We start from the raw sequence: 27,500 nt of genomic DNA on the forward strand, positions 1-27,500 counted from the left end.
AGGAGGAGGAGGAGGTGATGAAGAGTGTCTGTCCCACTGTCCACAGGAGAGAGGAGGAGGAGGAGGAGACGAACGATGTGGAGGGAAAATGACCGAGAGAGGAAGTGAAGTGAATCCCAGAGAGAGAGAGAAAGAGAGAGACAGGGAGAGAGAGACCCTCCCCCTCCTGTATCTGCTCAGAGCGGTTGGCTGCACACTGGGCGAGCAAGCATTTGACGGGGAGGGGGGGGGGGGGGGGGGGCGCAGTCAGTGTCACACAGGAAACATGGTGTTAATGATGTTTCACTGTTCAGTCACATGACTCCTCTCTCTCTCTCACTCTCTCACTCACTCATTAATCATGTGTTCACATGGGTCACTGCCTGGAAGACCCCGCTCAGGGCGACACTGTGCCCACTCAGTGTTGTACGGAGGCTCCAAAGGCCCAAAACACAGAGCAGGGGACTGGACCGGTCTCTGAATCCATCCTCAGACTCAGTCCAGCTGAGGGGCAGAGTTCTGTTGGGACCCTGGTCCTGGTCTTCATGTGCCCCGGAGGAGCTCCACCTGTCTTCACCACACCTGTCTTCACCACACCTGATCTTCAGACTCAGAGCTCAACCCCATCCAGAGTCTGTGGGACGTTCTGGACAAACACGTCCCACCTCCTGGCTGACAGGACCTTAAGGATCTGGTGGAGTCCAGACCTTGACGGGTCAGACCTGTTGTAGACCTGTGGGGGATGGTTGTCCCTGATAGGTTCAGGTGCTGTCTGTCCAGAGACACGTCTGCGGCCCGATGTCCCTCCTGCTCTCCACAGGTTCAGGACACATTACCTCCCCGGACCATCAGCCGTCAGGATCCTGATTGACAGCTGCAGCGACGGGTTCAGGACCCTCCCCCACTTCTCTCCATCACACACTCGTCTGCACACAATAAATCTACTGCACGCCTCCCTGCTCTGTGAGTGTGTGTGTGTGTGTTACCAACTCAACCAGTACCACACAACTCGACCATTGGATCTGCACACACACGCACACACACGCACACACGCGCACGCACGCGCACACACGCGCACGCACGCGCACGCACGCGCACGCACGCACGCACGCACACACGCACACACACACAGTGCGACGCCTGAGGCCAGAGGTCAGGTGTCACTAATGTGAATTACAGCAGTAGCTCTGAGGTTTGTTCCAGTTGAAGCGGAGAGGCTGAGCAGTGAGGACGTCCGGCCTGAAACTCGCTGCAGAAACATCCTTTCAGATCTCGTTTCTTCAGGTCACTGGTTGTTTCTCTGGGTGTGTCTTGTGTTTGTTTCTCTATCTTACAAACAGGTTTCCATCCTCACCTGGTGAAGCTGATCATTGTCCTCCGTCGAGTCCGACAAAGGTTTTCTTCCCGGAGTCAGAGCCACGTTATTCCACCTTCAACACAAATCCACTCGTTGTCAGATCATGTCTGGAGTAATAGTTGTGCAGCTGTGGAGCGTCAGTGTGTCTCTAATCTCTCGCTGTGTTGAGGTCGTCGTCTCCTACACAGCTGATTTCATCAAACACTCACAGTGCAGAACTTCCACTGAAAACCAGACATTTTAACACTGCTGTGATTCTCTCATTATTACACACACACACACACACACACACACACACACACACACAACTAATGACCTCTCACTTGTTCCCTCCTTGGGGACCAACCACAGCTAAGACGTCTTTATGACATCACAGCCGCCTCTACAATGTCAGCACTAAACGTTTACTTCTACCGCCATCAGAACCGTGTGTGTATGTGTGTGTGTGTCAGTATTGTGTGTGTGTGTGTGTCAGTACTGTGTGTGTGTGTGTGTCAGTACTGTGTGTGTGTATGTGTCAGTACTGTGTGTGTGTGTGTGTGTGTGTGTGTGTGTCAGTACTGCACTGTTACACTGAGCTGGTGCAGACAGAGATGATGCTGATTCAGCCTTCACTGCTCTGGAAAAGATGAAATACACACACACACAGTCAGCTGATGTACAACTGGAGCACAAAGTCTTTTATAACGTCAGAACCACGACTCAGCAGCTTCAGAATCAGCAGAGGAGAGAACCTGGAACCAGATTGACCAGTGTCAACAGACCCCAGCAGAACCAGTGGAACCAGTGGAACCAGTGGAACCAGTGGAACCAGTGGAACCAGCACACATCAGGGTTTAGACCATTTAGTCCTTACAGGTGAAATGATGAGAGACAGGTGAGTGTGTCTCATGGAGCAGTTACAGTGTGTCAGTGTCCTCTGGTGGTGGACACGAGTCATTACACACACACACACACACACACACACACACACACACACACACACACACACACACACACACACACACAGACCACTGTATTTTCCATTACATTGAAATTCATTTTGCCATTTAACATGTGACTGTTGACATAAGTCAATACACCTGTCTCACTGACTGTCTCACCTGAATGTTTCCTGTCTCACTGCCTGTCTCACCTGAATGTTTCCTGTCTCACTGCCTGTCTCACCTGTACACCTGTCTCATTGACTGTCTCACCTGTATGTTTCCTGTCTCACTACCTGTCTCACCTGTACACCTGTCTCACTGCCTGTCTCACCTGAATGTTTCCTGTCTCACTGCCTGTCTCACCTGAATGTTTCCTGTCTCACTGCCTGTCTCACCTGTGGGGCATGAGGGTCTGCTCCATGGTGATGTCACACTCCTTCAGGTAGATCTCCAGCCGCCGTCTCTCCATCAGTCTCCTGGCTGCCTCCAGGATCTGTGCGGCCAACACCGACTCTTCTTTCTCCTTCGTTTCTTTCCTCCCTTCACCTTTGTCTGCTTTCCCAGAATTCCCTCTGCTCACCTTTGGCTTCATGGTGAACCCATACAACTCCTCCACTGAGAATTTCCCACCTTTTCCTCCCGCAGCCGCCGCTGGCCCGACGGCGGCTCCGGCTGCGGACGCCCGGCCTGCGAACATGGCTGAAGGTAAAGAAGCAGAGTGTCAGTGAAGAGTCACAGCGCAGGAACATCATTGGTTCCCTGGAGCAACTGTCAATATTCATTATTGATTGATTCAATGAGGGGAGACAGACAGATATACACAGGTATACACAGGTGTACACAGGTATACACACAGATATACACAGGTATACACAGGTGTACACAGATATACACACAGATATACACAGGTATACACAGGTGTACACAGGTATACACACAGATATACACAGGTATACACAGGTGTACACAGGTATACACAGGTATACACACAGATATACACAGGTATACACAGGTGTACACAGGTATACACACAGATATACACAGGTATACACACAGATATACACAGATATACACAGGTGTACACAGGTATATACACAAGTATACACAGATATACACACGGATATACACACAGATATACACAGGTGTACACAGATATACACAGGTACACACAGATACACACAGGTGTACACAGGTACCGCTCACAGACTGTCAGACTTGGCCCCCACCTGTCCAGCACCATCACACTCAACACCGGCTCTCCACAAGGATGTGTTCTGAGTGTCCTACTGTTCACACTCTACACATCCGACTGCTCCCCGACACATCTCTCAAATACCCTCATAGAGTTTGCGGACGACACAACCGTGGTCGGACTCATCTCAGGGGGGGATGAGTCCAACTACAGAGATGAAGTCAAAAGACTGACTGCGTGGTGTTCGGTTAACAACCTCCAACTGAACACCACAAAAACTAAAGAACTCATCTTGGACTTCAGGAAGGGCGGAGAGGACCCGGCCCCACTTTACATCCACGGGGACTGTGTGGAAAGAGTCCACACCATGAGATTCCTGGGTGTGCAGATTTCCGACGACCTCTCCTGGACTGCGAACACCTCGGCGGTGGTGAGGAAGGCCCAGCAGCGTCTCCGCTTCCTGAGAGTGCTCAGGAGAAACAACCTGGAGGAGAGGCTGCTGGTGACCTTCTACAGAGCCACCATAGAGAGCATCCTGGCGTACTGCATCACAGCGTGGTACGCGGGGTGCTCAGCAGCTGACAGGAGAGCACTACAGAGGGTCGTCTGCACAGCCCAGAAGATCACTGGCTGCTCTCTGCCCAGCCTGGAGGACATTGCCAACTCTTGCTATCTGAGCAGAGCTGGCAACATCATCAAGGACCCCTCCCACCCCTGTAACCACCTGTTTGACCTGTTACCGTTGGGCCGAAGGTACAGGTCACACAAAACAAGGACCAACAGACTCAGGGACAGCTTCTTTCCGAGGGCTATCACTGCAGTCAACAAAGACAAAAAGAAATCCGGATGACCGGATGATCACATTGTATAACTACCGATTACCTGTGCAATAAAACTGGGCCTAAAGTGCAATAATCGGGTTTTCATCCATACCACGTGTAAATATCTGTACATATTACTTGCCTCTTTATACCGCCTTTATTTTTTAATTCTTGTGTTCTCTTTAGGTTTTTATTTATTTTATTTAATTACCATTGTTTGCACCAAGGGAGCAGCGCTCAAATTTTGTTGTACTATGTATAATGACAATAAAGGCGATTCTGATTCTGTATACACAGGTGTACACAGGTGTACACAGATACACACAGATATACACAGATATACACAGATATACACAGATACACACAGATATACACAGATATACACAGATACACACAGATATACACAGATATACACAGATATACACAGGTGTACACAGATACACACAGATATACACAGATATACACAGATACACACAGATATACACAGATATACACAGATATACACAGGTGTACACAGATACACACAGATATACACAGGTGTACACAGATATACATACAGATACACACAGGTGTACACAGGTGCACACAGATATACACAGGTATACACAGGTGTACACACAGATATTCACAGATGTACACACATGTACACAGGTATACACAGATATACACACATATATACACAGGTGTACATAGATATACACAGGTATACACAGGTGTACATAGATATACACAGGTATATACAGGTGTACATAGATATACACAGGTATACACAGGTATACACAGGTATACACAGGTATACACAGGTGTACATAGATATACACAGGTATACACAGGTGTACACAGTAATGTGATGAAAACTATTTTTTTCTTTGGCTGGTGAGGACATGACCAGACTTCCTCGTCCTCTGATTGGCCAGTTCTCACTGCCTTTGTTTGCGGGGTTAGGTTTAGGCATGAAGACTGATGATTGGTTAGAGTAAGAATATCAGTGTCAGCCAATCAGAGGCAGGGTCACACCTGCCCTGTTGGTTCATAAGTCACCACAACCTGAACAGGTCTCACCTTGCAGGTGGCCTGTGGGCCGGTGGTCTCTGCAGACTGTGATCAGCTGATCTACAGTGGACCAGAGGGAGACCCCGTTAACATCGGAATGACCTCATGACGTCAGGCAGCAGACGTCCGGTACCGCTGACCCATTTCTGAGGGAACTAAATACTCACGGTGTTGTCACCTGTCTGTTAATAAGGTATTCGTCTCCACAGAGCTGCGTTCAGAGACGTCTGATGGACGCTCACCAACAAGCTCCTGTCACTCTTCACTGTGGAGAAGGAAACGTTTCATCAGCAGAGAGAAAACAGAGAAACATCAGCGTCTCATTTCATTCTGTGCTACAGTCACTTCCTGTCAGCACCTACACTGTGTTTACTGTCAGCTGACCTCACGAACGACAACATAACCGCTCAGCGACCTGCAGCTATGAATCAGATATAGAATATGAATAATCCACTAATATAATAAGTGCCTGTTCCAGCACAGTCACAGAGGGTTTCACTTTATTGTCCTGACGCTGAGCTGAAGACACGTTTTCCACCAATATGTCAGTACAGTGAAAAACATCAGTGTCTCATCTTTTTACATCAAGCAAAACTACCTCTCTCTCACCGTGATGCTGCAGCTGCTGTATTAAGATCAGACACAGTCCTACCTGTTGACAGGTGTGCCTGATGTCTGGCTCCTGTCGCCTGTTTCCTGCTCTCTGTCCACCTTCATCTGTCTCTGCTGCAGCTCTCAGATTAATCCTGGTGCTATAATCCCACCAATCAGAGCTCTCATATCATCTCTCCCTCTCTCTCTCTCTCTAATGACTGACGACCAGGATTAAAAACCTGCAGCCCCCAAAATAACAAACTCTGTGCACAGATGTCAGATATGGCCTCATGCCCGTAATCCAAATTTACTCAACTCTAATCTCTGTCTCTCTCTCTCTCACACACACACACACACACAAACTCACACCACCACAGACTCTAACCACTGACATGATGTGGAGGTTTACTTGCAAATGCACAACAGAAAACAATAAAAACGTAAACATCAGAGAGAGAGAGAGAGCGGTTGAACAAGGTAGAAAGCAGCAGTGAAACAGATGAGGAGGCCTCATGGTTCAGTCCAGACCCTGAACACATGGCTGCTGGTTGAGGTCCAGCATCCTCTGAATCTGCTCCACCTGTGAACTGAGGATCAGGAGACTTGGTTCTTAATGAGGGTCAGAGTCTTTAATCCTGCAGATCCTGCTCTGATCAGTTTGATTGATCGTCTCAGTCCGTCAGCGTCCCATCAGCCCCTGCACGTCTTTACACCACCGTAGTGTCTGAATGTGGATTCTCATCTTTCAGTTGTTCTCTTTTTCTTTTCACGTAAGAACTGTAATGGGAAATTTTGATATAACTCATGTGTGACTATGCAAAACTGTGTAACCAAAGATTGTGTGTGTGTTTCTAATGAAGTTTTGAAGTAACCTTTGCACACCCTTTTCATGGCTATGAAGGAGACCTCTGGATGAGCTGATGATGAGCACATGGAGACAAGATATCAGGATGGCCTTGCCTTCCTCGCCATGATAAACATGTGCAGACAAATATATGTGAAGGTCTTGCCCGTCTGCCTTTCTGCTCATGATAAGGGTAGCTCGTTTGACCTCGGTGGAGACAGAGCTGTGACATTGTGTCTGGGGAGAGGCAAGCAGGTGAAAGAGAGGATCGCATCTCAGCTTTGCGGAATGTGTTTTGGGACTATAAGACTGTGGCCCTGGGTAACATCTTCAGGCCACTCACTCACTGACTGTACTACTGTGCGGTTGTGTTTGTGTGACTCCATTCATGAATGTTTATTAAACTCAAGAAAGACACCTGACGCGTGAAGAGCTTCTTTTTCAATTATTGAACAAGGTAAAACATTTTTGCCACCACAGAACCTTAAAGAGTTTAAACCGTCAAAATAAAAGCACATCACTTAGTTTAAAAAATGATGATGAGACTGTGAGACGCTGTTTCAGAAAGACAGTAAGTGGACCTTTGAGTTCTCAGTTCAACAAGATGGAGGAATCAGCTGTGATCCAGCAGGTCGTCTGTCCACAACACAACACAACACAACACAACACAGACTGAACAGAGACACACACAGAGACACATCTGGTGGAAACAGGAAACACACCTGAGTAAATGAACAAGGCCAAGTTAAAAACATCTGTTAGTGTGAACATGACAAGGTCAGAGGTCAGAGGTCAGAGGATGAAACCATGAAGCAGCTAAGAGCCTCTGACATGATCATGTGACAGATGTTTGAGGCTGAGAGAGGAATTCTGGGAAAATGGAAACATTTGTTCTTTTCCTGTTTGGGCTCAGTGACAGTTAAAGAGGTGGAGACACTTATGATCCAGTACTGTAATGAGTGTGTGTGTGTGTGTGTGTGTTGGCAGTATGTTTTTCAGTGGGATTAGAGATTATGTTACCACAGGGATTACACTGTCTGAACACACACACACACACACACACACACACGATAGATGAGCCTCAACGACATCATGCATTCCCTGACCTCTGACCTTAGCCAAATCCAAACCCTGATTCTAACTGGATTTAGACCAAGTCTGAACCTTCAAACTAACATTTGACGTAGAGAGGACCAGTACAGATGTTTCACTTTGTTTAAATGAACCTCCATCCTTTACCTCATCCAGCACTTGGACTCTGACAGTTACTGGAAATATTTTGTGTCTTTGAAATACGAGGTGGTGAGGACGGACAGCGCGATGTCTGGCGTTGTTGTTTACACCACCATGGAGGACGCTCTGAGGGTCGGCTGCTGTGTGGTGATTGGTGCAGACGGGCTGATCCAGCTGTTGATCAGAGTCCAGGTGACAGATGGTGGTTATGTAAGTAAAGTGTGTGTTCTCGGTGTTAATGAGACTCCTGCACAGTGTGATTCATGTGACAGCAGCAGTGAAGGGAGCAGGGTAAACATCAGTGCAACTTCCCTCGGCTTCATCTAAACCTCCTTTATAACAGACTTTAGAAGATAAACCTGATTCTACCTGATAATTACTGACACTGCCGGGGGGGGGGGCAAAAGCTCCACGGTGCAGGTTTGATGATAAAACAATAAATGAACAGAGTGAAAGAAGAAAACATCAGACAACAGGTACATTTCTACATGAGTTTAATTCAACAGCCGAGTTTCCTGCTGATTCAGTTTCAGAGAGGAAGTACAAAACAATAATGTTGTTCACAATAAATACAATAAAACTGTGTTAGAGTGTGTGTGTGTGTGTGTGTGTTAGGCGGCTCGTGGGCTGTAGTACGGCAGAGCTCTGATGAAGGCGTCCAGTCGGCTGCTGAACAGTTCACTGTCCAAACTGTGTCCCAACACACACACAGGGTTCTTCACTATGTACTCCACATACAACTGACACACACACACACACACACACACACACACACACACACACACACACACACACACACACACACACACGATGTGAGGTTTATTTTTGAAAAAAAAAAAAGATGTTTCCAAAGTAACTTTCTTTCAATCCTTCACAATAAAAGCCTTCTATTTTACTGACATCATAAAACCAACCTGAGGATTCACTGACTTATATTTCAGACAGATTTTCATTTAATACCTGTTTAACAGTTTAACTATGTACAAAAAATGTGGAATTATTCACTTTGTACAAAGATTTACATCTTGTTTTCAGTTTGTTAACTGTAATTCTGAATGAAAATATGAAATAGTAATGAAATGTTAAATAAATTGCTACATTCAGTTTGGAGTTTGGACCTATGATAATTTATCAGGGGCCACTGAGAATAAAGTCACAATAAGAGAAAAGTTTTATATTTTGAGGATAATATTTCAAGTGCAGTCAAAGTTTGTATTTCAGGAAGAAGTTGTAATGTGTGTGTGTGTGTGTGTGTGTGTCTTACGTTGCTGTATATGTGCTGCAGTGTGTCTCTGGCGTTGGTCACAGACAGGTCGGTGTTCATGACGAACTTCAGTCCACTGGGAGTCTCGTAGTAATGAAGACGATACTTGCTGGTCTGGAAGGACAGGAAACCCTCCTTCCTGAGGACAGACAGGCTGCTAAGGACCACAGGTAGACAGGTAGACAGGTAGACAGGTAGACACAGACAGGCAGGTAGAGACAGACAGGTGTAGAAGGATACATGTCCAGAGGAGACATCTTACTGACGAATGAGCGGATGGAGAACAGCATCCCGTACATCAGCTTAAACTCCTGCAGAGACACAGTCAGGGTTAAGGTTCTTCGTTTATCCAGTTTATTTGTTCCTATTAAAGGTTTGAGCCACTCACCTCCTCCTTGGAGATTCCCGCCTGCTTCTTGCGGTTCCACTCGTTGTAATACAGACAGTTTCCATTGCGGTCAAATATGTACAAGTTATGGACGGTCATCTGGAATCAGTTATTCTGATCATTATAGCGACAGAACACGGTTCATACACTCTCAGCACATTTAATCCATTCTTTCAAAAATTAATAAATTAATAACTATTAATAACCCCTGGATGCTTCAAATCAGTCCCGAATTAAACACTAGTTCATATAAAGTCTAAAACGTCTTGACTTTATCTTCTATCAAGTGTACAATTTTATCTCTTAAGTGTTCACTGTCGAGATTAAAATTACACATTTTTCAAACGGAGTCTTGTGCGCCGGGCTGCGCAGACGGCACAGGACGGTCAGAAAATCGGCTGATTCTCTATGAAAATACCATTTACACAAAACACTTTTCTTATACAAGTACAATCACTGTCCTAAATTAACAAGTCGTTGTAGAATACTTTGAAATAAAGTCTTAAAACATGAAGTTTATCATACTTATATTAATCAGGGCCAATGTTTACCTTCTCTTCCTGTTACTAGCAGGACCCCGCTACAGAGGTGTCCGCTTATATGCCAGAGGAAAACGGTTTTATGCCGTTTTATAAAATTATATTTGAGATTTTGAAATATAACAACCAGATATCATAAAATCTACATGTAATTCAGTGGGACACATTTCTCAGTGATTTTGTTCGTGACCTGTGAACTCGTTTAAGTATCTCGTTCTGTGTAAATCTCCCGGCTCCCGTCCAGAGCGCACAGTTAGAGACAAGATGGCGGCAGCAGCGACAATGATGCCGCACTTCGGGCAGCGGATTTCTTCTAAAAATGATCTGGTCCCGGACTGGACCAGCCAGGAAGTCAGCACCGGGGTGAGTACACAGGCCGAGGGTCCGGAGGGGACCGAACCGGACCGGGGTCTGTCCCGGTGGAGAGTTTTTAACAGTAAACAGCGGCTGAATGAGACAGCACTTCTGCAGCAGCTAACGGCGAATAAGGCTAACTCTGGTTCACTGTCCGGACTGAACCGGACCGAACCGGACCGGACCGGACTGAACCGGACCGGACTCAACAGGGTCCAGTCCCAGGGCCGAGCCTGAACCTGAAGCCGTGATATAAAAAAGAGAGTTAAATCTCAGTGATGAAGCTGGATGAGCTAATTGTTGCTAACGCTCATAGACCCATTATCGGACACCGTGATATCGTCCATATTATAATAAGGACCTGTCCGATATTGGACACAGGGATGTGGTTAAACGAGCCCTGTCTGCCAGGAGTGAACTGACATCAGGGTGAACTCAGAGCTGAATTCAGCTGAAGTAACTGAGTGTGAAATAAATGCAGTGAAGAGCAGAGTGTTTCCCTCTGAACTGACCTGAAGCAGAAATATAAAGGGCCTCACTCTGTACATACATGTATCTGAGCTACTTCTACTAGTGTTCATAACAGAACCACACAGAACAAACAAGTCAGATTATTTATCACAGTCATGTTAAAGTAAAACTTAGAGTTCAGTAAATCTGTAATAAAGTAAAGTTCACTGGTTTATCACAGTAGATCAGATGTTAAAGGGAGAGTTTATGTTGTGTCTTGGTGTGTGCTGTCATAACTGTGCCTGACAACAAAACACTGAAAACCTGTCTGTCTACCTGTCTGTCTGTCTACCTGTCTGTCTGTCTGTCTGCCTGTCTGTCTGTCTGCCTGTCTGTCTGTCAGACCACCATCATGGCAGTGGAGTATGATGGAGGCGTGGTGATCGGTGCAGACTCTCGCACCACCACAGGGTAAGAAAAACAGAGAGTGTGTGATTAATGATTATTGTGTGTGTAGGAAACACTCAGTTAAACCTCCCTCTCTCTCTCTCTCTCTCTCTCTCTCTGTCTCTCTCTCTCTCTTTCTCTCTCTGTCTCTCTCTCTGTCTCTCTCTCTGTCTCTCTCCCTCCCTCTGTCTCTCTGTCTCTCTCTCTCTCTCTCTCTCTCTCTCTCTCTCTGTCTCTCTCTCTCTCTCTCTCTCTCTCTCTCTCTCTGTCTCTCTCTCTGTCTCTCTCTCTCTCTCTCTCTCTCTCAGAGCCTACATCGCCAACAGAGTCACAGACAAACTGACTCCGATCCACGACCGGATCTTCTGCTGCAGGTGAGTCATGGTGACGGTTCATCGTCACTGTGTTCGAACACAGGAAGCTCAGAGAAAACCTGGAACCTTCTTACAGAACACTCTTTGTACTTTAGAGAGTTCAGAACCTTTTCATTGAAACATAGCAAACAAACATAACAGGGGCTTGAATTCCAGGAACTCCTCCAGGAAATCTCAGAACCTTTTCTAGTGAGTGTACTTTACCAGGAACTTAGTGGAACCAGAACTCCATCACAGGAGCTTGTAGGACTTACAGGGAACCTCTTAAGAACCCAAGAACATTATAAAGGACACCTTTAAGACTAGCTCAGGAACTTTTTTTTAGAAAACCCAGAACTTATTTTTTTAAGAGCATGTTTTAAGAACTGCAGAACCAAAGAACCCATCCTAGAAAGCCCAGAACTTTAGCAAACTATTATGCAGGTCAGAACCTTTCAACAGAAACCTTTATAAGAACCCTAGAACCTTCATAGAAAACCCAGAATATGTTTAGAGACAAATTTTAAGACCCTAGTAAACTTTTAGGAACCGCAGAACCTTTTAAAGACTGAACTGGGACTAGGAGCTTTTTAGGAACCTAGGAACCTTTCAGTAACCCAAGACTTAGCAGTAATTAGAACCCTGTCAGGAACCCGGTCTGTTCTGTCCATGCTGTGACTGTGTTGTAGGTCTGGATCAGCTGCTGACACTCAGGCCATCGCTGACGTGGTCACCTACCAGCTGGGCTTCCACAGGTAACACACCTATCACAGTTTGATTGACAGCCTCGGTGTCCGGTCAGGTGTGGTTAATGTTCACGTGTGCACATGTGGTCCCGCCCCCAGCATCGAGCTGGACGAGCCCCCACTGGTGGAGACGGCAGCCAATCTGTTCAAAGCCAGCTGCTACCGCTACAGAGAGGAGCTGACTGCTGGGATCCTGGTGGCGGGCTGGGACCGGAGGAAGGGGGGGCAGGTACCAGACCACCTGACACACACACACACACACACACACACACACACACACACACACACACACACACACACACACACACACACCTACCTACCTGTTGGATGTTTATTTCCCACCATCTGTGACCCAAACGCACAGAATTCTGACTGAGCCAAAACTGAAAACTTTACCTGAAAGGTGACGAATTACATCACAGCAGCTCCAGTTTCTTCTGCCGCTCTAATCCAGTCACTAGCTGATTGCTAACTCCTCACCATGGGACGTCTGCCTGCTCACCTGTCTGTGTGTTACCTGTCTGTCTCAGGTGTACTGCGTTCCTATTGGTGGGATGTTGGTGAGGCAGCCGGTGTCGGTGGGCGGCAGCGGCAGCACCTACATCTACGGCTTCATGGACTCCAACTACAAACCAGGACTGACCAAGGACCAGTGTCTGGAGCTCACTGCAACAGGTACACAGCACTGCTGCAGGGCATGCTGGGAGCTGGAGTCCACTCCAGGATTATTCACCCTGACTACAGTGTTAAAGTACAGAAACTGGAAACTATACAGGCTGCTGCAGCTGTCTGTCTGTCTGTGTCTCACCTGTCTGTCTCTCAGCTCTGTCTCTGGCGATGGAGAGGGATGGCTCCAGTGGGGGCGTGGTCAGACTGGCGACCATCTCAGAGGAGGGAGTGGAGAGACGGGTCATACTGGGAAACCAGCTGCCGAAATTCTCCACACACTGAACACACACAGACACACACACACACACACACACACACATTGAACGCACACACACACACTGAACACACACACACACACACTGAACACACACACACTCTGACAGTGCTGTGTTAACTTGTTAAATTTTTTGTCAATAAAGGTTTGAATCTGTCATTGTGCTGTCGTCTGATTGGCTGGTTTTATCTGTAATCAGACAGGTAGAGTCTGCCCCACAGTTGATTATTGATCAGAGCAGATGACCTCATTGATGAATGAGCTCCAGCTGTTCTGGTCTTTGTGCTGAGCTGAAGGACTCCGGCTGCTCACACTGGTTCATGTAAAGATGGCGTCTGCCCTCTTCTCTGCGCGGCGGCTGAACGGGAGCTGCTCCTTCCTGCTCTGACCTTTATTGTCCCGGGGTCACCGTGCCGACGGCGCTGAGGGGAGGGGTCTGTTTCCTGCTCAGCAGCAGCCTGTCGCTCTGCCGCTGCACATCCTGTCTGCAGGTTTTATTTTGGGTCCACATGATGAGGACCAGAGTCAGTCCAACATTAACACAGTCACCGTGAAACTTCAAAATAAACTTCCATCAACCAGAGACCGTCAAAATAAAAGCATGCCATTAGTTCATTAATTAACTGTTTAACAACTGATCCAAACCTGAGCTGCTCTGTCTTCCTCCACATTGTTGGTCCATGTTGGTCCCCGCTGACCAGAGACAGGTGTCTGTCTGTCTGACTGTCTCACTCTCCACCACCATCATCCTCAGAGGAAGGAGAAGAAGGTACCTGGGCTCTTTGAAGATGTTCCTAAAATAATTATACAGGTTCTTCATGTCATTCAGGAGGTTGCAGGGGTCCTTGAACAGGGTCCTTGAGAAGGCTGAAATGGTCCTGGAGGGAAATCCAGAGCTACAGGTCAGTGTGAGGGGGGGGGGGTCTGAACAAGGAGGGAGGGAAGGAGGGAAGGATGTTTACACAGAGGTGTCAGCTGAACAGAGGAAGAGAGGTCACACAGGGGCGATCGACACTCATGTGTTACTGGAGAGAGAGGAGGTGGACTTTGAATGGATCTTTATTGACAACAGTGAGAACGAACAGAAACCAAACCTGCTCCAGTCAGTAGATGTTAATCAGAATAAATGAACAGATGTTCAGACTCATACAGATGTTTGGATGTTTCAGTTTTCTAATGACTCGTCCTCTCTTCTCTTTCTTTTAGTTTTCTTTCTTTCTTTCGTTCTTTCTTTCTTTCTTTCCCTCCCTCCTTTTCTGTGTTTCAGCTCCCTGGTTGGAGGCGGGTCCATCACCTGTCTGTCAAACTACTTCTTCTCTTCCTGTCGTTCTCTTTTTATCAGGGTTTGACAGACAAACGACAGTTTCCCACAATCCATCTCTCCTCTGTTCCCTCCATTTTACTGACCTCATTTATTTGTTTTTCCTTCTATCCTCCTCTCTGTCCTTTCCTCCTGTTTCACCTCCTTCTTTCCTTTTCCATCCTTTCTTCTCATATATTCCCTACCCTCTCTCTCTTTCTCTACCTCTCTCTCTCTCCTTCTCCCCTCCTTCATTTACTCCTTTCCTACCCCTCCTCCAACCCCCTGCCTCCTTCTCTCCTTGCTTCCTTCTTATACTCTTCACCTCCTGGTTTTCATCTTGATTCCTCTCTCCCTTCCTTTTCCTCCATCCTTCTCTCCTTTCTTCCATCCTTCCATCTCTTTTTCTCCTCTTCTTCTTTTACTCCCTCCTTACTCACCCCCTTTTCTTCCCCCCTCCTTTCTTCTCCCCCTCTTTTCTTCCTCTCAATCCTCCCATTCTCCACGACCTTTCCTTTCTGCCTCTATCCCTTTTTCTTCTTCCCTTCTGGATCTGTTGCCCTCCCCCCCCCCCCCCCCCCCCCCCGTGGTTGTTTTGTTCTCCCGACTCGTTGACACCTCAGAGAAAAGACAGAAACACAGGGAGGAGGGGGAGGAGGGGTGATACCTGACCCTCGTCTTTTATCCTCCATCAGAGAGGTGACGGTCACACGATGTTTTCCACCTTTCATCTGAGAGACTTGTGACATTGTCTCTCTCTCTCTCTCTCTCTCTCTCTCTCTCTCTCTCTCTCTCTCTCTGTATACTGACATACTGTCTCTCGCCCAGTCTCACCTGGTTTGAATGGAGTTTCAGGTGTGAAATTTGAACCTGCTTTAATCCTGTTTTAAGGTTGTATTTCTTTGTTTGACGTCGCACTGAACTCTGGGAAAGTAAAAAGCATTTTCACTGTTTTCTGACATTTTACCAACAAAACATTTAATAAATCAAGAAAGTTATTGTTAGAGCCACAGCATCACAGCTCATCCACACCAAACTCCATCAACAAAACAGATGATTTAACATTCAGAAAAAACTCCATCAACAAAACAGATGATTTAACATTCAGACCAAACTCCATCAACAAAACAGATGATTTAACATTCAGACCAAACTCCATCAACAAAACAGATGATTTAACATTCAGACCAAACTCCATAAATACAGTAGCTCATTTAACATCCACAGTGCAAAGATATTGAACAAGATAAAACAACAGACACCTGTTTCCAACCACTATCTAACCTTAACCACCTGGTTATCACTGTAACCATGGCAACCAAGGTCCTCTAACCTTTATTAATATAAGTGGTCATTATAAAACCAAGAAGCTTCTGTAAACCTCAGTGTTGTCACAACATGACAGATTTATTGTCCAGCAGTGAGACACAGAGGGACGATGGAGACGTGGACAAACAATATATTGAAATGTGTCGACACACACAACATGTGCACATCAGTGTGTTTTATCTTCAGTGATTCATGGGTGAAGAGCTTCATGAGGAGGTGAAACTCTTCCTGTTTCCCCTCCTGTGAATCCTGTGTTGCTTGTCCTCAACACACACAACAGGTGAGAAGAGGTCACATGACACAACCTCAACCAAGCGCTGACAGGTAGGAAGGGTTGATGGAGCTGGACGTGTCTGTCCTTCAGTGGACAGTCTCTGGTTACCAACACTGGATCTTTAGAGATCTGATTTCTAAATAGGAGTTAACACCTGTCTCAGCCAGTCAGCATTCAGACTGGATCTGGATCTGGATCTGGACTGGATCTGGACTGGATCTGGATCTGGATCTGGATCTGGATCTGGAGACAAAGACCACATCATCAGTTCATTGTAAACTTCTCATTCATTCAGTTAAAACCTCTCTCTCTCTCTCTCTCTCTCTCTCTCTCTCTGTCTACCTGATCTTCTTAATGTCCCTTAACCACAAAGGAAGTTTTTAGATACAGAGCCCCACCCAGCTAACACACACTGTAACACACAAACACACACACACACACACACACTGTAACACACACACACACACACTGTAACACACAGTGAGGTCAGGTGTGTATTGTGTTCCACACAGACACAGAAACCCAAAAGAGGAATAATATAATATAATATAATATAATATAATATAATATAATATAATATAATATAATATAATATAATATAATATAATATAATATAATATAATATAAAATGTCTGTCTTCTCTTTATATTTTGATTCTACTGTTTTACTTCAGACAGGCTGCTTCAGTCTGTCAATCAGCACTAGTCCCCGCCCCCTGGTGACTGACAGACCGGTCAGCCAATCACAGCCTCTGTGTGTATAGTCTGGGGGCGTGGCCTCGGAGACAGAAAAGTTGAGTCCGGTTGCTTTTGTCCGAACTTTCGGCTCCTCTCGGCTCCTCTCGGCTCCTCTCGGCTCCTCTCGGGTCCTGGACGTTTCCAGCGGCGAACAGAGACGAACTGGGAACACTGGGCTACCCGCTCTTTGTAAGAGTGTGTGTGTGTGTGAGTGTGTGTGTGTGTGTGTGTGTGTGTGTGTGTGTGTTAAAGCCCCCCCTCCACCCTCCAGTCGCCCACCGACCCCTCTCCGCTCGCCTGGCGGCCTCTCAGAGCTCCTGTCCCGGACTGGGGAGCAGCCGCGCCCCGCTGCAGCGTCCTGGAGGACCGAGCAGAGACTGAGGAAGAGGAGGACGGGATGAAGACTCGCCCAGAGGAGGGGGGGTAGAGGAAACTCTGGGGAGCGGGGGGGCTGTTCACTCTGACCCTGTTTTAAAGTGAGGCCTCCATCTTGGAAAGTTTCCCTCCAGCAGCAGTTCTGGACCAGCGGCTCTGACAGACTCCGGCTCCGGCTCTTCTCACTCTCTGGGCCCGATGCCCAGCTGATCGATCGGTCTGATCGATCGGTCTGATCGGTCTGATCGGTCTGCTCTCACGGGGGATGGAGGGTCGCAGGGCCCCGGGACGGGCCTCCTCCTGCGGGCCGCCGCTGCTCCTGCTCCCGCTGCTCCTGCTCAGCTGCTGCGGGGCCGAGGAAGGTAAGAGCGGACAGTTTGTCCTCTGTCAGCCGCCGTACTCATCGATAACCTGGACCTGATCACTGTCTGTTTATCGTTATTGATGTGGCCGCGTCATTACTGTATCTGATCAGAGGCTGACACGGATCGATATGGAAAGATCTGCTGCTACTGATCGATCACATTATCGATTAATCTGCCGATCATTTCCGTTAGTAATCGGTTCAACAGAACAATAACAGAGTTGTAGCTGTGAAAAGTAAATCCCCCCCCCTCCTGTTCGGGCCCCACCAATCTGTGATCGATTACTGTCCATCACTAATCGATTGAAGGGAGTTTCAGATGAGGAGAACCTGTGTCGGACCAGTTCTCAGGGTTTGGTCCTGTGAAGAACCCAGTGTGGTTCTGTTAGCTCGAACTGGAGAACATCTCCTCCTGAAGGCTCCTTATAGAACCACGTGGTTCTTCACACAGGACTGAGACCAGAACAGACCTGGGTTCTCCACTGGTTCTGCTGTGTGGAACCTCACAGGTGTTCAGGTGTGTTCAGGTGTGTTCCTCAACAATCCTCCTCCTTCCAATCAGTCTGTGTGAGTGTGTGTGTGTGTCTGTGTGCTGTGTGTGTGTGTGAGTGTGTGAGTGTGAGTGTGTGTGTGTGTGAGTGTGTGAGTGTGTAAGTGTGTGTGTGTGTGTGTGTGAGAGTGTGAGTGTGTGTGTGTGAGTGTGTGTGTGTGTGTGAGTGTGTGTGTGTGTGTGTGTGTGTGTGTGTGTGTGTGTGTGTCTGTGTGTGTCTGTCTGTGTGTGTGTGTGTGTGTGTGTGTGTGTCTGTGTGTGTGAGTGTGTGTGTGAGTGAGTGTGTGTGTGAGTGAGTGTGTGTGTGTGTGAGTGTGTGTGTGAGTGAGTGTGTGTGTGTGTGTGTGAGTGTGAGTGTGAGTGTGTGTGTGTGGACTCAGGTGTGATGAGTCGAGACCCTGCAGGTCTTTCAGGGACCTGTATGACCTCAGAGTCCTGGTCTGGCTGCTCAGACCTGCAGCAGAACCAGAGAGCAGAGTTAAAGCTCAGCCAGCTGCTGCAGGTCAGGTGTGACTGTCGTACCTGTTCAGGTAACTCACCCGTCAGCACCTGGATCAGTCCAGACCACTTGTCCCCCTGTTCTTGGTCCTCTGTGTAGAGACTGTTAACAGAAAGGAGCCTCCTGAACCTTTCAGCAGGTGAGACAGGTGAGACAGGTTAGATAGGTTAGATAGATGAGACAGGTGAGACAGATGAGACAGATGAGACAGGTTAGATAGATGAGACAGATGAGATAGATGAGACAGATGAGACAGGTGAGACAGATGAGATAGCTGAGATAGATGAGATAGATGAGACAGGTTAGATAGATGAGACAGATGAGATAGATGAGACAGATGAGACAGGTTAGATAGATGAGACAGATGAGATAGATGAGACAGGTGAGACAGATGAGACAGGTGAGACAGATGAGATAGCTGAGATAGATGAGATAGATGAGACAGGTTAGATAGATGAGATAGATGAGACAGATGAGACAGATGAGATAGATGAGACAGATGAGACAGGTGAGACAGATGAGATAGATGAGACAGGTGAGACAGATGAGATAGATGAGACAGGTGAGACAGATGAGATAGATGAGACAGGTGAGATAGATGAGACAGGTGAGACAGATGAGACAGATGAGACAGGTGAGACAGATGAGATAGATGAGACAGGTGAGACAGATGAGATAGATGAGATAGATGAGACAGATGAGACAGGTGAGACAGATGAGACAGGTTAGATAGATGAGATAGATGAGACAGGTGAGACAGATGAGACAGGTTAGATAGATGAGACAGGTTAGATAGATGAGATAGATGAGACAGGTGAGACAGATGAGACAGGTTAGATAGATGAGACAGATGAGACAGGTGAGACAGATGAGACAGGTTAGATAGATGAGATAGATGAGACAGGTGAGACAGATGAGACAGGTTAGATAGATGAGACAGGTGAGACAGGTGAGACAGATGAGATAGATGAGACAGGTGAGACAGATGAGATAGATGAGACAGATGAGATAGATGAGATAGATGAGACAGGTGAGACAGATGAGACAGATGAGACAGGTTAGATAGATGAGATAGATGAGACAGGTGAGACAGATGAGACAGGTGAGATAGATGAGACAGATGAGACAGGTGAGATAGATGAGATAGATGAGACAGGTGAGACAGATGAGATAGATGAGACAGATGAGATAGATGAGATAGATGAGACAGATGAGATAGATGAGACAGGTGAGATAGATGAGACAGATGAGACAGGTTAGATAGATGAGATAGATGAGACAGGTGAGACAGATGAGATAGATGAGACAGGTGAGACAGATGAGACAGGTGAGATAGATGAGATAGATGAGACAGGTGAGACAGATGAGATAGATGAGACAGATGAGACAGGTTAGATAGATGAGATAGATGAGACAGGTGAGACAGATGAGATAGATGAGACAGATGAGACAGGTTAGATAGATGAGATAGATGAGACAGGTTAGATAGATGAGATAGATGAGACAGGTGAGACAGATGAGACAGGTGAGATAGATGAGACAGATGAGACAGGTGAGATAGATGAGACAGATGAGGCAGGTGAGACAGGTGAGACAGGTCAACAGTCGATCAACCGATCAGTCGATTGACTGATCGGTTGATCGACTGTTCACCTGATTGAGATAGATGTATCTGGTGATAAGAGTGCATGATGAGAACACGGAAATTACCGTGACAACGCTGGTGGGATGTTTATACAAGACACTCGCTGTGTGTGTGTGTGTTTACAGTCTACATGTGTGTAAACCACACACACACACACACACACACACACACACACACACACACACACACACACACACTGGGGTTGAACTGGCTCAGGCTGTGATGCTGATTAGAGACGTGTGTGTTTCTATAGAAACTCTGAAGTCTGGTCTCTGCGTCCACACGACGACAGACCAACACCTGAAAACACACATACCTGACCGCTCAGGTACACTGAGCATGTGCGAGCCGGTGTAAACAGGAAGCAGGTTGTCTCCTCTCAGTTGGTTGGTTCCAGTAAATCCTCTGAAGGAGGAACAGCAGAGACAGTTGTAGAGTTCAAATCCAGAACTGAGCTGAACAACAGCTGCTGCAGAGACAACAAGCTCAGTAACACTTTCATTCATTCTCTGTGTTGTTTCACCACTGGTAGTCCAGGCTGATAACAGCCAATCAGGAGCCACCGTTGGCGTCTTCGTCATCGTTTCCAATGGTCTCTGTTTGTGTCCGTCCAGACTACAACACAACCTGGAGCTTTAGACTAAAACGGGTCCAGTTTCTGAAAGTCTCTGTTTTAGAGGCTGAAGAGTCTGGAGGAGAGTGGACGGAGGAGGAAACAGAGAAGAAGAGATGAGTTTTCAAAATAAAACGTAGAAGAAGAGACGAGTTTAAAACTAAAAGCAGTCATGTGGGCGGAGCCTCTCTCTCTCTCTATCTCTATCTCCTGATGTTCACTGGGGCTCCACATGTTAATGTGTCAGTGAGGCTGCGACCACGAGCTCACAACAACGACACATATCACCATGACGACACTCCGACGTCAGTTGCCACACCATGTTGACGTGTTGTCTCCTCTGAACAGGTGTTCTGACCTAACAACCAGGTGTTGCTCTCTCAGCCCCGATCACATGACATGACATCACTGTGACATTACAGCCTGAGGCAGGCTCAGCAGGCTGAGATCAGTGAGGTGTTCAGGTGCTGCAGGAGATCAGACACCTGAACCTGTGATTGTGTCCTGCAGGAGGGAACCTGAGAACACACACACTACACACACACACACACACACTCTCTCTCTCACACACACACACACACACACAGTATGTCCTCCTCTCATTCATTTCCTCTAATTGCTTCAGTCACTTCTTGTTTTAATTAACCGACAAAGAGAATTAAAGAGTCTGTGTGTGTGTGTGTGTGTGTGTGTGTGTGTGTGTGTGTGTGTGTGTAATTACAGCGTGGAAAGCAGCCATTTCATCGTTCCGCTCGGCAGCAGCTGAGGAATGGAGCCTCTGTAATTCACTGTGTCTGTGTCTGTGTGTGTGTGTCTGTGTGTGTGTGTCTGTGTGTGTCTGTGTGTGTGTGTGTGTGTGAGAGAGAGAGTGTGTGTGTGTGTGTGTGTGTGTGTGTGTGTGTGTGTGTGTGTCTGTGTGTGTCTGTGTCTGTGTCTGTGTGTGTGTGTGTCTGTGTGTGTCTGTGTGTGTGTGTGTGTGTGTGTGTGTTAGTTTTATTAAATAGTTCTCAAACCATCTGAAATTATTTCCAAGCATCAACAGTTACAGGAGATTCAAGGAACAGAACCAACAGAACGGCGGCCTGGTAGTTGAGTGGTTAGGGCGCGTACCATGTTGAGGGAAAGCAGCCAGGGCAGTCACCGGTTCGACTCCCGACCGGTTTGACTCTTTCCTGCATGTCATTCCCCTCTCTCTACCCCTGTAGAGAGGGGAATGTCAGTCTCCACTAAGGCATCTTTAGAACCTCTAGTTAGTAATAAAGGCATAAAAAGCCCCCCCAAAAAACCAACAGAACCAACTAGAGGTTCTAAAGATCCTTCAGGAGGTTCCGGGGGTCACTGAGAACTCAGAGGGTCTGTAGGAGGTTCGAATGGCTCGATGTAGTTTTTCTTGAGGATGTTCCAGTGGTTCTTAAAGGGCTTGAAGAGAACATGTAATGGACCTGTAGGAGGTTCCACAGGTTGTAGAGAACCTTGTGGAGATTGTCAGGGTCATAGGTCACTGAGGAGGTTGTAGAGCTTGGACCTGGAAGAGGTTCTAAAGATCCTTCAGGAGGTTCCAGGGGTCACTGAGCTTGTGTTCATATGTTCTTGTTGAGGTTCTAGTGGTTCTTGAGGAGGTTGTGGACGATCTTTGGGAAGATGGAGAGGAGCCTGAGGGTCTTGGATGCAGAACGTGTTAGCTTAGCACATATCTACTGCTTGTTGTGAACTTCCTGTCTGTACCTGTCTCACTGACTCACCTGTCTGTCTCTCAGAGGTTCTGATGAACACCAAGTTGGAAACGTCCGACCTTCGGTGGACGAACCATCCTGCCGATGACCCGGAGGTAAACACGCCCACTGACAGGCTGTCTGTTAGCTTTCAGCTAACGTTTACCATTGATTCTAGTGAAGAATGCTAATCCATGACCACTCAGTTTCCCTGCCCGTCGGTCTGTCCGCAGTGGGAGGAGGTGAGCGGATTGGACGATGAGTCCAACAGCGTGAGGACCTATCAGATCTGCACGCCGAACAGTCCGTCGTCCTATTGGCTGAGGACACGCTGGATCCCTCGCAGGGCGGCGACCATCCTCTACGTTGAGATCCGGTTGGTCGAGTTTTAGTGTCTGACTGTAGTGATTGGTGATTGGTTGTTCCTGGATGATTGATGAACTTTATTGATCCTGTAACGATTGGTCCCCTCAGGTTCACCATGATGGAGTGTTCTGGTCTGAACCAGCGTCACTGTAAAGAAACCTTCAACCTTTATTACTACCAGTCTGACAGTGACGAGGCCACGCCCACTCACCCGGCCTGGATGGAGAACCCCTACACCAAAGTCGCCACGGTTGCAGCCGACCACCTGCTGCGTCGTGGTGGCGAGCGGCGCTCCAACGTCAAGCTGCTGCGGCTGGAGCCTCTGAGGGGGGCGGGGCTCTACCTGGCCTTCCACAGCCAAGGTGCCTGCATGGCCCTGCTGTCTGTGCGTGTCTTCTACAGGAAGTGCCCGCCCCTCAGCCGCGCCTTCGCCTCCTTCCCTGAGACCATCCCCCACTCGCTGGTGGAGCAGGTAACCATGGCGTAACCATGGAAACGGCAGCGTTCAAGACTCAGAGAGAGCAGCATGATTTATTTTGAAAAATAACAGCTGTTTATGTTTACAAAATAAAAGTCTTGTGATTGATGGACAGTTCATCAGCACCGGATCTATCGATTCGACTTTTATTTTGAAACTCTTTTCAAAAGCGTGTGTGTATGTGTGTGTGTGTGCTGCAGGCTCAGGGTGTGTGTGTGGAGAACGCCGTGACACCACCCGGAGAGCAGTCACGACCTCCCAGCATGCTTTGTGGCGAGGACGGGCAGTGGGTGGGGCAGCCAACGTCCAGCTGCGCCTGTCGCCCCGGATACGAGGCGGGTGAGACAGACATTCGGTGTAGAGGTGAGACAGTTCAGTTCCTTTACAAAATAAAAGTCTTCATTTAATTCATTTAGGTTTCAACGTTAAAGTGACACAGGTGAGAACCACAGCAGTGATTATTGGACTTTATTGATTATTGGTCTTTGGACCAATAACAGACTGGACCTGATGCTGGACCAACATTCATTTAACAAAGTAAAAGCTCTGTCATTGAGTTTACAAAGTAAAAGCATCTTCAGTGTGAGAGGTGAAGTGTGTTTTTTCATTATCAGCACTTAAAATTCCTTCTTCTTAGAACACACACACACACACACACACACACACACACCCTGTCAGTGTAAACACAGGGCACAGAGGGAGCTGGAGATGATTAGAGAGACCGAGCGAGCGAGCATTGACAGGCAGAGAGGGAGGAGGGGCGAACGACATAGTGGTGTTAGAGAGAGAGAGAGTGGTCGTGTCTCTGTTACCTTCGTTCTCTGTAGATCTGCACAGGAAGTGTCCTGTCAGAGTCAGGATTCTTTCAAATTAAAACAGAGAAGTGTGTGGTCTGACCCCTGACGTTCACAGTGATTTGATCCTGAGATGAGCAGGAGACATCACAGACGGGTCCTGCAGGACTGTGGTCTGCTCCTGTCTGAGCGGGGGGGGGGGGGGGGGGCTTCCTGTTATTCTCTGTGAGGTCAGAGGTCAGCTGACTGCAACCAGGATGCGTTGCAGTGCTGACACCAGCTGGGGGTCGATTCTGCTTCTGGTTAACCCCGCGGACATACACTCTTATGGGGGAGGGGGGGCTGGGTGAGTGAAAAGTTCAGAGGTTAACTTCTGCTGCTTAAGCTCCCCAAGGGTGTGTGTGTGTGTGTGTGTGTGTGTGTGTGTGTGTGTGTGTGTGTGTGTGTGTGTGTGCTTGGCAGGGGTTGGTGGTGATGACATCATGGCAGCACTTTCCACATCCTGTTGAAGCCGAGGTCACTTCCTGTCTCTGATTGTCTCTTCCCTCTCTCATCCGGACTCGTCCCTGTTCACTGACAAAGCGGCGTCTTCTCCGTCTGTTTCTTCTTCTTGTCAACAAATCTGATGTGTGCATCTCTTTGACTGAAAATCGTTATAGTCTTTGTTTGTCCACACGTCAGAGGTCAGAGGTCAGAGGTCCACACAATAATAAAGATACATACACACAGGAAATACTCCTGGATTCCATCATGGCGGACGGGCTGTGGGCTGACGTACCAGTGCCTCCAGTTTGTTTTAATCCCAGCAGCCACTGGGACAAATGACCTCAGATATCTGTTTGGTGTGGACCTCCTGCCATCAGTAAACCTCCTCCCTGTCGGCAGAGGTCTAAACTCTGTGTGCAGAGGCTGCTGAGGGTCACACAGCACGACCTTTGCCCTCTGGCTCTGGCTTGAAAGACACAACAGTTCTCAGCCTGTTCTTATAACAACACTGAGGTCACCAAACCAACAGATCGTTGCAAAGAGCTGAGATTAATTAAACATTAAAACTGTTCAGCTTCCTCAGAGAGAAGAGTCTCTGAGCAAGTGGCGTCAGTGTTAGCACCAGAGGTCAGTTTGTCATCAGGAATGGAGCCTAGTGTTTGTATTGACTCACCATCTCCTGTGTGTCATTGACGAGTGTTGGTGCAGTGACAGGTGTGTTCCTTCAAAGGTCAGGTATCATCTCTTTGTCTTAGCGACAGTGAGGTAGGAGTCATCCCACCACAGAAGACAACAACTGAGTCATCGGCACATTTACTGATGAACCTGGACTCAAAGTGACTCTGACAGTTATCAGTGTGGAGCATAAACAGCAGTGGAGACTAAACTCAGCCCTGAGGTCAGTGGGTCAGTAACACGGGTCCACAGTCAACATCTGGTATTTCAGCAGGTCTTCAGCTGAAATATGAGGCTGCCTGCAAATAAAGGCTGATTTAAAATCAATGAGGCACATGCACGTGTTTTTGACCAGCGTTATTTCTGTTTCCACCAGTTTCTGAGCAAACCTACATTGATTAGCGTCACCCTGGTGAGAAACTAGCCTTTTCTGGTTTAGAGTTTGAAGTGATTAACTGACCCCGGGCTTGTTGTTTGGGTACAGTGCAACTCTGGGGAATAATCATGCTTTGGCAGAAGGTGCTGAAGCTTGACACTGTGGAAGTCAGTTCTTAAAGACTTCCCAGTCAGTGCTGTGAAGACAACCTTTCATACGGTGTTGGGTACTTTACGTACTGGTGATAATGAGCGAGGGGCTTCGTAAGAATTAAAATCTCCTAGAATAAAATGAGGGGCATCAGGGGAAAAGCTTTGTAAGCTGACAACAGCAGATGTTGTTTTCACCATATCAGCCCTTGGATGAATAAATACCACTGTCATAAATACTTTGTGATAGATGAAGACAAGTGGGATACCATTTGGTCTCTTGCAAAAAGGACCTCAGTTTGTACTCGGACAAGAGCAATACAACTCAAGATCTTACACAGATTACATATTTCCCCTCACCGCAGGCATCTCTTCGACCGCTCTCTTTCCCCTCTGTGTCTCAAGTGTAAAACTGCTGTGGGAACTTTAACTCATTGTTTCTGGTCTTGTCACAAACTTCAAAGATATTGGGTTGATATTATAAGTGAAATGGAGAGAAATTTTCATATTAATATAGACATGGACCCCATGTCCCTGATTCTAGGTCTGCCAAGTGCCTGTCTGAAATCAGCAGTCAACAAAAGATTGTACAATATTTTAACATTTGCAGCTAGGAAAAATATTCTTTTGCATTGGGTTAGTGACAAGGTTCCTTCTGTCTGTGGTTGGGGCAAAATAATTTTTGAACTAATCCCTCTAGAATATTTTACCAATGTCATACATCACAGTGTAGACCAGTTTTACAGAATATGGCGCCCATTTTTGGACTATATTGGGCCAGACCTTTCCTCCACCCTATTAAAAGGTCTGCTGTAGACTTGAACAGCATTAGTGTACTGTAAGTCTGATTCACCACCTCTTGTATCATGCAGTATGTTCATCTCTCACGTAAGAGCTGTCATGTAAGTTTCGTGTTGTTCTGTTCTGTGTCTATGTGGTAGACAGTTTGTTTGTTGAATGGAAACAAAAAAATGCAATTAAAAAAAATAAATAAATAAAAATACTTTGTGGCAGGTGAGAGGAGCGAAGAGAAAGAGATAAAAGTTCTGCTGCTGCAGAGAGCTTCCCTTACTAAAAACACACGCCCCCTCCCTGTGATTGGCCAGTTAGCTGTTAATCACCTCCTCAAACAGCTGATCACTCTAGTTTCTATGTTGGGGACTATTTCCAGCGGCGGATGAATCCACATTTGGTGCTGCAGTGAGTGTTTGTGGCAGCAGGACAGCGTGTGTGTCTGAGTGTGTTACCAGTTTCCTGAGACAGTGGAGCTAATGCTAATGCTAACCCGTCTCTTC

At 47.1% G+C, this 27,500-nt stretch overlaps 4 protein-coding genes and 1 long non-coding RNA gene across 10 annotated transcripts in view; 2 read left to right on the forward strand and 3 right to left on the reverse strand.

Moving 5' to 3' along the window:
- Positions 1 to 3,332, reverse strand: part of LOC139606889 (voltage-gated potassium channel subunit beta-3-like) — a 14,513-nt gene extending 11,181 nt beyond the window's left edge. The window contains exon 1 of the mRNA XM_071459315.1: positions 2,658 to 3,332. Coding sequence (XP_071315416.1) covers positions 2,658 to 2,959 — 302 coding nt within the window. The 5' untranslated portion in view covers positions 2,960 to 3,332. The remainder of the gene's footprint in view (positions 1 to 2,657) is intronic.
- Positions 3,333 to 8,476: 5,144 nt separating this feature from the next.
- Positions 8,477 to 10,343, reverse strand: trappc1 (trafficking protein particle complex subunit 1). 3 transcript variants are annotated; one of them, XM_071459498.1, is made up of 5 exons: positions 10,203 to 10,343; positions 9,652 to 9,750; positions 9,504 to 9,574; positions 9,264 to 9,402; positions 8,477 to 8,739 (listed from the first exon to the last, which is right to left on the reverse strand). In XM_071459498.1, the coding sequence occupies exons 2-5, from the start codon at positions 9,748 to 9,750 to the stop codon at positions 8,611 to 8,613; spliced, it is 438 nt and encodes a 145-aa protein (XP_071315599.1). In that variant the 5' UTR covers positions 10,203 to 10,343; the 3' UTR covers positions 8,477 to 8,610. The 3 variants fall into 3 exon arrangements, with proteins under 3 accessions (XP_071315599.1, XP_071315600.1, XP_071315601.1); XM_071459499.1 differs by having other exon boundaries at positions 10,177 to 10,216; XM_071459500.1 differs by lacking the exon at positions 10,203 to 10,343 and having other exon boundaries at positions 9,652 to 9,759.
- Positions 10,344 to 10,397: 54 nt separating this feature from the next.
- Positions 10,398 to 13,642, forward strand: psmb6 (proteasome 20S subunit beta 6). Of its 2 annotated transcripts, XM_071459497.1 has the most exons (8): positions 10,398 to 10,553; positions 11,398 to 11,465; positions 11,750 to 11,815; positions 12,484 to 12,549; positions 12,640 to 12,769; positions 13,071 to 13,215; positions 13,364 to 13,494; positions 13,536 to 13,642. In XM_071459497.1, exons 1-7 carry the CDS (start codon positions 10,455 to 10,457, stop codon positions 13,489 to 13,491), a joined length of 702 nt encoding a protein of 233 aa, XP_071315598.1. In that variant the 5' UTR covers positions 10,398 to 10,454; the 3' UTR covers positions 13,492 to 13,494; positions 13,536 to 13,642. The 2 variants fall into 2 exon arrangements, with proteins under 2 accessions (XP_071315598.1, XP_071315597.1); XM_071459496.1 differs by having other exon boundaries at positions 13,364 to 13,642.
- A 2,406-nt stretch (positions 13,643 to 16,048) lies between these two features.
- LOC139606822 (uncharacterized) lies at positions 16,049 to 17,543 on the reverse strand. 2 transcript variants are annotated; one of them, XR_011684694.1, is made up of 2 exons: positions 17,407 to 17,543; positions 16,049 to 16,629 (listed from the first exon to the last, which is right to left on the reverse strand). It is a non-coding gene; the product is annotated as an uncharacterized lncRNA (long non-coding RNA). The 2 variants fall into 2 exon arrangements; XR_011684695.1 differs by having other exon boundaries at positions 16,049 to 16,623; positions 17,407 to 17,528.
- Positions 17,172 to 27,500, forward strand: part of LOC139606821 (ephrin type-B receptor 4b-like) — an 18,979-nt gene continuing 8,650 nt past the window's right edge. Inside the window, exons 1-5 of one of the 2 annotated variants that reach the window (XM_071459182.1) lie at positions 17,172 to 17,860; positions 22,927 to 22,997; positions 23,115 to 23,257; positions 23,356 to 23,719; positions 23,926 to 24,088. In XM_071459182.1, coding sequence (XP_071315283.1) covers positions 17,764 to 17,860; positions 22,927 to 22,997; positions 23,115 to 23,257; positions 23,356 to 23,719; positions 23,926 to 24,088 — 838 coding nt within the window. In that variant the 5' untranslated portion in view covers positions 17,172 to 17,763. The remainder of the gene's footprint in view (positions 17,861 to 22,926; positions 22,998 to 23,114; positions 23,258 to 23,355; positions 23,720 to 23,925; positions 24,089 to 27,500) is intronic. The other variant, XM_071459181.1, reaches the window with a different exon arrangement.

Source organism: Trachinotus anak, unplaced genomic scaffold (assembly GCF_046630095.1).
Source record: "Trachinotus anak isolate AG129_WGS33_773 ecotype Australia unplaced genomic scaffold, CSIRO_AGI_Tana_v1 ptg000023l, whole genome shotgun sequence".
Classification (NCBI taxonomy): Eukaryota; Metazoa; Chordata; class Actinopteri; order Carangiformes; family Carangidae; genus Trachinotus; species Trachinotus anak.